This window comes from Gossypium hirsutum, chromosome D02 (assembly GCF_007990345.1).
Source record: "Gossypium hirsutum isolate 1008001.06 chromosome D02, Gossypium_hirsutum_v2.1, whole genome shotgun sequence".
Taxonomy (NCBI): Eukaryota; Viridiplantae; Streptophyta; class Magnoliopsida; order Malvales; family Malvaceae; genus Gossypium; species Gossypium hirsutum.
The window spans coordinates 68909924-68922248 of record NC_053438.1 but is presented as its reverse complement, the minus strand read 5'-3'; the positions used below and the strand labels follow the sequence as shown (position 1 = coordinate 68922248).

General features: G+C 26.7%; 2 protein-coding genes and 1 long non-coding RNA gene across 3 annotated transcripts; 2 read left to right on the top strand and 1 right to left on the bottom strand.

The window, feature by feature from the left end:
* Positions 1-2804: 2804 nt before the first annotated feature.
* Positions 2805-4392, bottom strand: LOC107887786 (uncharacterized). Its single transcript, XM_041088368.1, has 2 exons — positions 3250-4392; positions 2805-3047 (listed from the first exon to the last, which is right to left on the bottom strand). Exon 1 carries the CDS (start codon positions 4390-4392, stop codon positions 3277-3279), a length of 1116 nt encoding a protein of 371 aa, XP_040944302.1. The 3' UTR covers positions 2805-3047; positions 3250-3276.
* A 3898-nt stretch (positions 4393-8290) lies between these two features.
* On the top strand, positions 8291-9145 carry LOC121214827 (uncharacterized). Its single transcript, XR_005910564.1, has 2 exons — positions 8291-8501; positions 8720-9145. It is a non-coding gene; the product is annotated as an uncharacterized lncRNA (long non-coding RNA).
* A 1820-nt stretch (positions 9146-10965) lies between these two features.
* On the top strand, positions 10966-11953 carry LOC107944126 (mediator of RNA polymerase II transcription subunit 32). Its single transcript, XM_016877949.2, has one exon. The coding sequence runs from the start codon at positions 11295-11297 to the stop codon at positions 11703-11705; it is 411 nt and encodes a 136-aa protein (XP_016733438.1). The 5' UTR covers positions 10966-11294; the 3' UTR covers positions 11706-11953.
* Positions 11954-12325: the final 372 nt, after the last annotated feature.

The window sequence follows — 12325 nt, the reverse complement described above, 5'->3', positions numbered from 1 at the left end:
TAATTTTATTTTAATATTTTTACATATTTTAATTTTATTATGTATATTTTACTACTTCCATAATTTATATATATTAATAATATATTTAATAGAATTTGTATCACAAGTTAACTCGAAATTAATGACAACAACATAATAAATAATTTAATCTATTTTTTAAAATTTTAATATCGTATATATTTTATGTATTATTATTAATTAGTTTCAAGTCATATTTTTCAGTATTTATTGTATATTATTTTTACACGTGCATTTGTGTTCTATATTTGTGGTTTCCACGCATATACGCGTGTGATATGATTTCTAGTATTACTAATATTGTTAATGAAGTTGGTGTTATAAGTCAACCAGACACTAACCCGCAATTGTTAACAAAACCATGATAAATAATTATAGTGCATTTAGTATTGTTTATCTAATTTATTTATGTGTTTAAATTTTATTTTACACATAATTTAATCTATTTTTTTATTTTATATCATACATATTACATATGTTATTATGATTAAGTAGTTTTAAATCATACATTTCATTATTTATTATATATTATTTTTAAACATAAATTTATATTCTAAATCCGTGATTTTCAGACACATGCACATGTGATAGAATTTTTAATATATTTTAAAAATACTTTAACCAAAGCGCATACCTAAATATATTACTCAGTACAAACCTAAAATAAACATAATATAAAAAAATAAACCCACCAATTATACAAATTAAAATTTAAATACAGGATTCATATTTATATATCTTTCAATTTAAAAAAAATATCATTTTAGTCGTTCACTTAAACTTTAACATCTTTTAAAATTAAATAGAACGATAAAATAATATTTTTTATAAAATAAGAAGGCTAAATAAATTATTATATGATTATTTTTAATTTTTAAATGCATTTAAATGAAACTAAGCTGAATATTGAGTTGCAACTCGAAAATTTTTCATACTGGCCCCTCTACATGAGTTATGCGCACTGCAGTGACATGTTCATTTAGAATTCGTAGTTGTACCACAAAGGATTAAATAAAAAAAGTATTTCATTTAAGCTTATAATTGAATTAGTGTTATCAATTCGGTTGAAAATTTATAGAAACACCTTTTCATAATTTAAATAAACAGTATCATTTGATGATATTTTAATCTTTTCATTTAAAAACTAATAAAAATATACAGAACCCACGCCAAATGCATTGATAAAACATTTAATTTACCATTAAAATAAAGCTTTTTATACTTAAGAAGTTAGGGGAATGTTCTTATGTAATTAAAATAAATAATATTAATCAAAAATATTTTAGTCTTTTCACTTTAAAAAATTAATAAAAATATATAGAACCCACACTAATTGCATTGATAAAACATTCAATTTATACTTAAGCTAATCAGTTGCATATCTATACCATTAGTTAAGCTCCTGATTGAGTTTGTGTCATCCTTAACCGGGTTACCAACACGGTTAGGAACTTACAAAAATATTCTTCCATAATTAAAATAAAAATATCATAATTTATTTAATTAAATTATATATTAATATTAAATGGAATTAATAGAATAATAATAGAATTTTCTAATCTCTATTCGAATTTTAAATCCTCAATAAATAGAAACACATGATTTTTAATCAATTATGCGCTTCAATATAATTACCAAGAGTAAGCGCTTAGAATCATACTTGAGAGTTTCCACTAAAAATATATTTATGGTGAGATTTCAATCCACACCAATTATATTAATAAAAATTTTAATTTACCAGTTAAAACTATTTTTTTGATATTTTTATACATTTTAATTTTATCATGCACACTTTATTACCTTCATTACTTGTACATCTATACTACTTATAATGTATTTTATTGAGTTAGTGTCACCTTAACTAGGTCACTAACTCAATTAAGAAATTACGAAAATACCATTTCATAATTAAAATAAATTACACTATTTTAGGGTATTTTAATCTTTTTATTTTAATAAAAACCAATTAAAATATGCATACGGTTCGATTTCAACCTGCATCAATTGAATTAGTAAAATCTTAAAATTTTCACTCAACCAAAACTTCATTCTAATATATTTTATAATTTTTTTATTTTAATTTAACTTTTTTATTTTAATAATATATATATTTCATGTACTATTATTAATTAGTTTCAAATTATGTATTTTATTATTTATTGTATATAATTTTTAACAAATAATATCTAATTTTATAGTTTTAATATGTATACGTGTGTAGTATATTTAAAAAAGTTTAATTTATATTTAATTCACAGATTAATTAAAATATTTAAAAAATAAAAAGAGAAAATAAAGCAAACTTGCTTTTCAAATAAAAAAATTGAAGACTTAAAATATCATTTCCACTCTAAAGTACATCATTTCTTTTAGTACCTAAATTTTTTTCCCAAAATCCATCATAACTAAAGTTATGTTTAGATACCAAGTTTGCTCTATTCCCGATTAAAAAGGAGAGACAAGAATTTTAGTCTATAATTTATTGACAAGTAAGTTAATTATGGAAATAAAGTGAACAAAAGTTTTTTTAATTCTTTATATTTTTAGTGATAAAAGTTTAAATTATCTTTTTAAATGACTAAAAACTCTATTTTCTTCTTTATAACTTAGGGTTTGCAGACAATATTTATCTATTTCCTCCATTGGAGTTCAAGCTCAAAATTCAACAATAATAAAATATAATTAAATTAGTTGATAAATTATATTTTACATTTTATTTTTAAAATTTTAAATTTTAAATTTTTAAACAATAACTAATTTGTAAAGAATAATATAATATTAAAATAAATAAAATAAAAATAAATAAAATTAATAATATATAAACTTTAGAAAATCTAAAAACAACCTTAAAGTAATAATGTATAAGAAGTTGTGAAACCTCATCTCTTCTTACATTCAATAAACTGAACTATATCATCACTATTTTTTTTTAAATTAACATAATCATTAAACACTTGAAAAATAAAACAAGGATGGACCGTCACTTCTGGTCCTCACGAGCGCCACCTCTCCAAAAGAAGATATAAATTCTATAAAATAAAAGAATTCTGGGTATTAGTAATATATATATATATAAAATAAAATAAAAGAAATCTACAAATTATTTCTACTAACACAAGAAATACATGCTGTAGCCATTAATAAAACAGTGAAGTACTCATGTAGTAACAGTATAAAATGAAGATTTAAAATGCTTAGAAAGACAACCTGCAGGATCCTAAACTGAGTTACCTTGTCACCTCAGTTTACATGAAGCTTTTATCGGCTAAAAGGGCCACTTGGATCAAGTTGTTTGCAGAGTCCAAGATAAGTAAGATAAAGAACCCGATCTTTAGCACCAGTACGGTGATTCTTGGTATGTTTGCAGAAATACTTTAACTGCTCCAAAGTACAGCATCCCAACAGCTGTCCCAAAAACAAAAACAGCCAGTTTATGTCCTTTTTCTTGTCGGCAATCACCGGCTTAGCACTGTTTTCTTGGTTGCAGTACTTGCATTTGGGTAGGACAGGGTTCAACCATGAAAGAAGGGCTCTGTCGTGCATGGAGTTCTTGTTTTCAGCTATAAAGCTCCCGATTTCACTGAACTTTTCTTTCAAATCGAAATCCATGGAGTACTGTTTCTCGCATTTCTTGCATTGAACAATACCGGTGATTTTGGATATGTTTTTTTCGGATAACAAATAGTTAATGTTATAGACCGTGGCTCGGTGGTTCGTGGCCCATGGGAATGGTGGTTCCACCGTCTCGCTTTTACCTTCTCGTAGGTTTTGTGTAGGGTTCCTCCGAACACGTGAAGGTCGAGGAGAACTGCTGCTAGTGACGGAAACATGCGCCGCCACCGCCGTCGAGACAGGTTCTTGAGGGTAAGAAAGGGAACCAGGAGACAAAGTTTGGGATACTAACGATGAGTTGATAAGATTATGAGGGGCAGCCGCCGGTACCGATAAGTCCGGACCCTGAGACAAAGATTGAGATAACATAGAGGAGCTGAGAACAGCCTGAGAGGAAGACCCCGGCACCGACAAGACAGGTTCCTGGGAATAAACAAAAGAACCCGCCGGAGGTGACATAAAACCAGAGTTAAAAAGGATATGAGAAGTTGATAAGGTGAGAGGATGAATCGGTTGAGAAAGCAGCGTTTGCATGGACAATGAAACTGCGGCTGCGACTGCTGCTTGTTGTTGAGATGATGATGGTTGCGGTGGCATCACCGACAAGGATGAGAGTGGAGGAATACTAGAATGTTCTTCCGACAATCTAGCTCCGGTCCTCCTTGTATCATTAGACAATGATAGTCTAAGCAAATCCTCATCTTCATCATCGAAAGCTTGTGAGTTGCTTCGATGATCATGAGTGCTTTTTCTTTTCCTCATGATATCGTGTTCTTTCATCTCTATAAATTTTCAATTTGAGAGTGATAAGAGTGTTAGCATTTCAAAGGGTTGAAGACTAAAAGATTCAGAGTGAAATGGAATAAATTATAGACTAATTTGGATGAGATTATACTTCTTTTGAAATTTTGAAATTTTTCTTCTGATCATATTTATCAAGTCAATCAATTTGATTTCAAGTTAAAATTGTTTTAGGGATAGAATTATCAAATCACTTTTTTTTAATAAATAAATTTAATTATATATTTCATAAATTCCACTGGTTTTATTTTTAAAAGTATCATTTCACTGGTTAAATTGAATTAATAAATCAAGTAATATCAAATTTAATATCACATAATTAATACAATATTGAAAAGGAAATTTTTTTTTATGTAAAACAGCTAGCAAACAGCAGTATTCCTTTCAAAAGTCAGTTTAGCGATATCTAATCTTTCTATTCAAATCAAAATTTTATCATACCTTTTGTTTTCAAGAAGAGATACCATCTAAAATACCACAAGATTTAACATTAAAAACCGAACATTGTCCCAACAGTCTATAAATTCAATTCTAATATCGAAAATATTTAAAACTATGTTAAATGTTATATAAATGGCTTATGAGTTTTGACCAAATAAAAATGTCACTAATTGTTAAAATAGTCACTCCTTGTATTATTAGACAATGATAGTCTAAGCAAATCCTCATCTTCTCCATCGAAAGCTTATGAGTTGTTTCGATGATATTCTTCGACATGAGTGCTTTTTCTTTTCCTCATGATCTCGTGTTCTTTTATTTCTATAAAATTTCAATTTGGGAGTGATAGAGTGTTAGAATTTCAAAGGGTCGAAGACTAGAAGATTCAGAGAGAAATGGAATAAACTATAGAGCAATTCGGATGAGATTAGAGTTCTTTTGAAAAGTGATGCATCAAATCTTTCTTCTGATTGTATTTATTGTTAGGTTATCGAATTTGTTGGGATTAAAAGTAAATCAATTTGATTTACAGTTGAATTTTTTATTTTTTTATTTTATAAATAAATTTAATTATATATTCCATAAATTTCACTGGTTTAATTTATTTTTAAAAGCATCATTCCACTGGTTAATTTGAGTTAATAAATCAAGTGATATTGTTTTTACTTTTTAATATTGTGTTAATTATGTGATATTAACTTTGATATAGTGTATACTTACATAGTGATATTTTGATTATTTTTAATATTTATAAATATTTTTATTTTATATTAATTTTTTTGGTGAATTATAAAAGAAAGGCAAAATCCTAACAGTAATACGATTAGCGTTATTACGCAAACCACATCGTAATCATCAAGTCAACATATAAGTTCATATTTTAATTATTTCATTATTTTTTAGTAAAAGTGATTGACTTTGAAAACGATAGTATTATTAATAACGTAGTGTATGATTAAATGTTGCAAACCGTAAGCTAAGAATTTTTACCATTTTTAACCATAATTTTTTTTCTTTACATTCCTCTGAACATGTCAAATATATAATTAATTACGATTTATAATATTAAATTATGTAATATTCTTGTTTATTTAGATTCATTAGAACATGTAAAAAATATAATTAAACTAATTATATTAAATTTATCGGAAATTAAATAACAATTTGGATGACATTAGATTTCTTTTAGCTTTCAAAATGTTTTAAAGTTGCCCATGATATCCTAAGATTATCTTAAGATATTTCAGGATTCCTTCAATCATTTTGCAGTTTTTTAAAAATATTTTCATATATTCTATTAAAGCTGAATTGTACTTCATTAGTCAATTTCTTTTATGGTGTAAAGGAAATAAAAATAATTTAACTGACTAATTTGATAATTTTTTATTAATTTTAAAGTACATAAATCAAATTGATTTGCCACAAAAATTATCACACAACTGCCCTGCTAGCATGATTATAGTTTAGTTTAACATTACTTTTAAAAAATGCTTTTGAGGTTATAAGCAATACTAAATAGACAACTTTTAGAGTTAAAAGTACTTTCGAACCCAAAAGTAAAAGTTTTTTTTTTTAGCTTTTATTTTTGACAAAAACGCTTTTAAGAACAAAAGATAATTTTAACCCTTATAAAGTATTTTATATAATATTTATATTCGGTATGTAATATTTATATATAATATTATATATTTAAATATTTGTTGGTTATATTTTAATATTTAAAATATAATATATATTCAAATTAAATTTTATAAATAATTAATATTAATTGCTTCAAAATATTTAATATTTAAATTTTATATATTAAAATATTAACAACAAATTATAATAAATTATTTTTTTATATTCTTACTAAAATGTCATAATTTGAACTAATTTTAACATTATTTAAATTTGACAAATTTTGATAGGAAATACTTATGATTTTAATGTCTAGACTGACATTTTTAAATAGAAAATGTAAGATTTAATTTTTTACTTTTTAAGTATAGGGACTAAATATCATATTATCAAAGTACAGAAGCTAACAACATATTTTAACCTTATTATTATATTTGTGGAAACTTTTGATCTAGGTGAAAAAATTATGTAATAAATATATGTATTAAAAAATTTATATGAAATCTTAAAAGTATAAAAATTAAATTTTTAAAAATAAAATTTTAAATATACGAAAAATACGATAACTTAGAACCTGTTTTAACCAAACTTAGTCGAATTAAACTGTCAGTGTTCTAATGATATACATGGTCCATGTTTACAAAAATTGATATGGTATCAACATTGCATTTTGTTTTGATTTTAGTATGAATTTATTTTATTTTAATATTTTTATAATTTCATTCAAAAATTAAAACTATGTTCATTAATTTAGATTCATGAATCTGATTAATAATTATTTAATATTTTGCTTATTAAAGTTTTATAGTCTTTAAAATTTTCTATATGGACAAATCAATATAGAAAATATATATTAGTAAAACACTTATGTAGTTAATCTAGAAAAAATAACAATTAAATTATTTCACATTTTTAATTAAAAAAATTATTTAAAAACTGTATTTATTTATTTTTTTTGCCACTAACCAATTAAGAGTTTCATACGGAGGCTCGAGATTTATTTTGGTTTAAGTCATACTATTTATAAATTTTGTATATCTTGATTTTACTTTAGGTTTAAATATATCTCTATGATGCATTATTTGTAATTGTAATTGTGATTATATCTATACTTATTATATAATCTCTGATTAAATTGGTGAAACGGATTAATTTCGTATTAACTTAGTTCTGAAAAGATGAAAATATCATCGTATTTGTCAATTTATATAAGAAAATAGAAAATAAATACATAATTACGTAATAGGATTTGAGCCATACCTCTTTAGTTTTTCACATTTGTACTTTTATCATTCAATTAAAGCTTCATTTGTTATTTATATTAGGTATAATGAAAAATTCAGCTCTTAATGTTTATATCTTTTGTCGAATTGACTATTATTATTATTTTTTAGCTAAATTTGATTATTGACATTTGAAAAATAGTCAAATTTGATCATAACATTTAAAAAAAAACTAATTTGTTGTTTATTTAAATTGAAATATTGAATAAAATGTTCAACTTTTAAACATGACAACTCATATGGTAATCCACGTGTAACTCATGTTATTTTTTAAAATTTATGAACTTTTTATTTTTTTTAATATTTTTATAAATTTTAAATTATTTATCAATGTAACATATTAAAACAAATAGTGTCTGGCATAAACTATACGTGGAATGTCATGCCAGTTGCCACGCCAACATAGTTAAAACATTAATGTTTTAGTCAACATCCCTATTAAAAAACTATTTAACTTTTTTCGAATAATTAAAAGTCAAATTTAATTAAAAAATAAAATCAAATGAAAAAAGGATAAATATTAAATATAAAATTCATCATTATACCTTTATATTAATTGTTCAAAAGAAATTTGGAATTGGCAAAAGTGGCGAGTACTTTCCATTTATGAAGAAAAGGCCAAAATCCAAGTATTGCCAAAGATCCTGCCTCTTCCACTGATTTCAAGTTTAAATATCTGCTTTTTCCTGCGTTTTTCGTCGACCTTTTCGACGGCTTCTCGATTTAAAGGTAATTCATGCAATTTCTTTTACGCTAAATGCGCTTATTTGATCTTATTCTAGAACAAGTTTATTCCATCTTTTTCGTTATTAATCGATGAAAATAAGTTTTTTTTTGTTTTAGATTACGGTTTAGGGATTTTGTTCGTCGATTCAATTTTCATTCTATCAAACAAATAATTAAATAAATTATAATGCCATTTTTGAATTTTGATTGTTGGATGGAAGAGTGATGGAGAAGGTTGTGGATTGCCTAGAGAATGCGTACCAAGAATTCATTGATGCCGCCGCCGCTGTGTTGGAAACAAAGGCGTCTTCCGATTGTGAGCGCACGGCAGCAACGGATGCTGCGTTGGAAAGTTTCAAAAAGAAATGGGAAACTTTCAAAGCGGCATGTGATCAAGCTCAAGAATTAGTTGATTCCGTGAAGCAAAGGATAACGGCCAATACGACGTTCCCTGTTAATGAGGACATGATCGATATCTTCGACAATTCCATTGTTGATTTTGATGATTAGAAAAGGTAACTCCATTTTCTTTTCTTTTTATCTATTTATTTTTCTAATCATAATGTTTTTCAGCACTATAAACATGTTTGGTTTTCATTTTCGATCTTTGGATGGAATTTAATGGGAACAAGTGAGAGTTCAATTTTTTTTGGTTGAATTTATTTATTTATTACTGTTCAATTTGAGAATTATAGTTCTTGAGCTCCTTTGAAATGAAAGTTTTGAGGGGAAAATTATTATTTTTCGAAGATTTTGTTTGTACAGATGTTAAGCATGCGTGTAGACGAGATTGTGCCTTTGCGTGTTGAATCTTGAGTCTTTGACACTAAAACACAAACACTCTCGTACCTATTTAAGCATTGTTCATTTGATCTCCCGCACAATTTGTGCGCTTATAATTTTTGTTTGAATGATGGTGTTAAATTGTTTTGGGTAAATTATATTAGTAGTTATTCCACAATGAAAAGTTATGAAATGATTACTCAATTATTAGTAAAATTATTTTTTAGTTATTTAATTATTAAAAGTTACAAAATAATTACTTAATTATTCAGTTTTGTTATTTTTGGTCACCAAACTATATTGGATTTTTTGTGTCTCCATTTTTACATTAACTAGTTTGTGAAAAAAAAAAAGAGACAAAATTGAATATCGTTCTTGACATTTTTTAGCCCTAGGCGAAACAATAAATTAGAACCCCATTTTACAAAAAATTATAAAATGTAATATAATAAATTGGGCTCCTTTAAAGAAAACAAAATTCAAAAAAAAATTTAGACTGCTTCCGGCCCTAGACTCTGGGCGGCCGCACTTCCAGACTACCCCCAAGGCTGGGCCTGATTGGATAATTAGGTAATTATTTTGTAATTTTTTATAATTAAGTGACTAAAAAATTTACTAATAGTTGAATGATCATTTTATAATTTTTAATAATTGAATGAAAAAAAAACCTCTATTATAGTTTACTCATTGCTTTTATTTTTTCCCTTTTCTTTTCATTAGAAAGTATAGTACCAAAATCTATGCTTATCAATATTTGAATATGTATACTCACTTTAGAGCATATTATACTCATCAATTTTCATAGTGAGTGGGACACTTTCACGAGATGTATAGGTGCAGATGGGATTTTATAAACTTTTCATAAAACCGACACCAATTTAAATATTATTACATATGTATATTTGATGTATAATTTATTATTTAAATAAAATACCTTAATATTGGGGTTTATAACTTCTAATATTTAGTACAATAATTTCAGTAAAACAACACTTCATAAATGGGGGAAGTTGCAAATGAAACAGTGGCCAGGTCCCATGTAAGATCAGCCCAAACATAAGCCTAAAACAAATAAGTTGATGGAGTTCACGAGTTTTAATTAATTAAAATTAAATTAAAACTTTATTGATAATCTGGATAATTCCAAACTATAACACAAAAATTTAACAGCGTATACATTTGAAAATTTCTTTCAAAACAAAATAAAAGATAAAAGATTTATAATTTTTAAAATATTATATTATACTATTATATTTTTTTATTAAATTTTGGAATTTTTTTATAATTTTTTTATCTTTTTTGAAACTTAAAATTTTTTTTATGAAAATCAATATAACAAAAGGTCCGAAGAAAGCCCAAAAATACTATATATTAGTCACTAAATTATTAGTAAGTTTTTGTTTTGGTTACTTAATTAAAAAAAATTTAATATAGTCACTGAATAATTTTAAAGTTTTATTTAAACTATTGAACTAATCAAAATTTTTTATTTAAATCATTGAGTTTTAGATAATACGAATAGAGAAAATCATATAGTATTGATCTTAATAATCCGATAACTTAAATATAAATCTTTGAATAATTCAATTATCAGTGCCTAAAACGAAAACTTATTATAGCTAATACTTTGGTGTAAACTTTGTTTGAAATAAAAGGTGTTTTGAATCAACTTATCATTTGGACAAGTCTCTTGCATTTTGTTTATAAACTATAGAAAGAAGGGGTTCGCTCACATGCAAATTGAGCTCGAAGAGTCCTTTGCGAGTGAGAACATGGTGACGTTATTGTTTGCAGTTGTAAGCAAACCGTAACAACGAAGTATTCTGACGCAAAAGAAGCACAAACAAATAGCAAAAAACGAAACCCAAATATTGCAAACAAAAGGCCCATATCATTCTTAGTTACGCTCTCTTTCTCTACCACGATCGGCGGCGGGCTGCTCTGGTAAAAAAACTATTCTCTATTCCGCCTCAACCCGAAACAGCTTTCTCAATCAACGACCATCTGCGAGTAATGGATAACATAGTAGATTCCTTAAACAAAGCCTACCAAGAATTCGTTGCAGCAGCAGCTAATGTCCTCGAAACTAAGGGATCTTCGGCTGCCCAAAAGACGGAATCCACCGATACGGCATTGGAAAGCTTTAAACAAAAATGGGAAACATTCGGACTGGCTTGCGATCAAGCTGAGGAGTTTGTTGAGTCAATCAAACAAAGGATAGGATCCGAGTGCTTGGTCGATGAAGCCACCGGGAATTCGTCGGAGCGGTTGACTGGCCTGCCCCCCATCAGTGCCGTCCGTTTGGAGCAGATGAGTAAAGCTGTTAGATGGCTTGTGATTGAGTTGCAGAACGGTTCGGGAACTGCCGCCGCCCACCCATCGACACCTTTCGATGGTAGGTTCTCGGAGGATGGTGGTCAGTAGGTAGGGTGTTTGTCTTTTTGGATTCAATGTGCGTTTAAATTGCCAAATGATGAAAAATCCATAGTTTTATATGCGTTAAATTAATGAACTCGTTGCTTTAAGTTTGTTGTTGTAGAATTTCAGAGGGATGGCATCTTCTGTATTGATTATGTAAATTATAGTGCAAAGCCATTGTTTATGGGAAGCATCCCATCTCCAAGCTATGTAATTTTTATGATCACAGGTTGAATAGTAGTTTGTCTTTTGTCTTTGTTTATGCATCATTGGACATTTACGGTCCTACAAAATTAGGGTCATGGGTGAATTGAATTGGGATCATTTAGTGTTGCAGTTGCTAGATCGTCAGGGAGCTTGTTGTTTACTTATATTTGGGTGAACCTGAATATCCAATATGAGTGAGTATGTATATTCAGCATATTTCTGTTCCTTTTTTTTTTAAATGTATCTAAAAAGGTTATTAGATTATCTTAAAACCATATCCATATTATTATATGTTTCAATTTAATGTATGTTTCATACATGAAAGTCCAAACACTGAACTGTAGAATTTTTGTAGGTTAAATTCTCTTTATTATAGAAGTAGTCCTTGTATTCTAATTTGTGTTCAATATCTGCAAGTG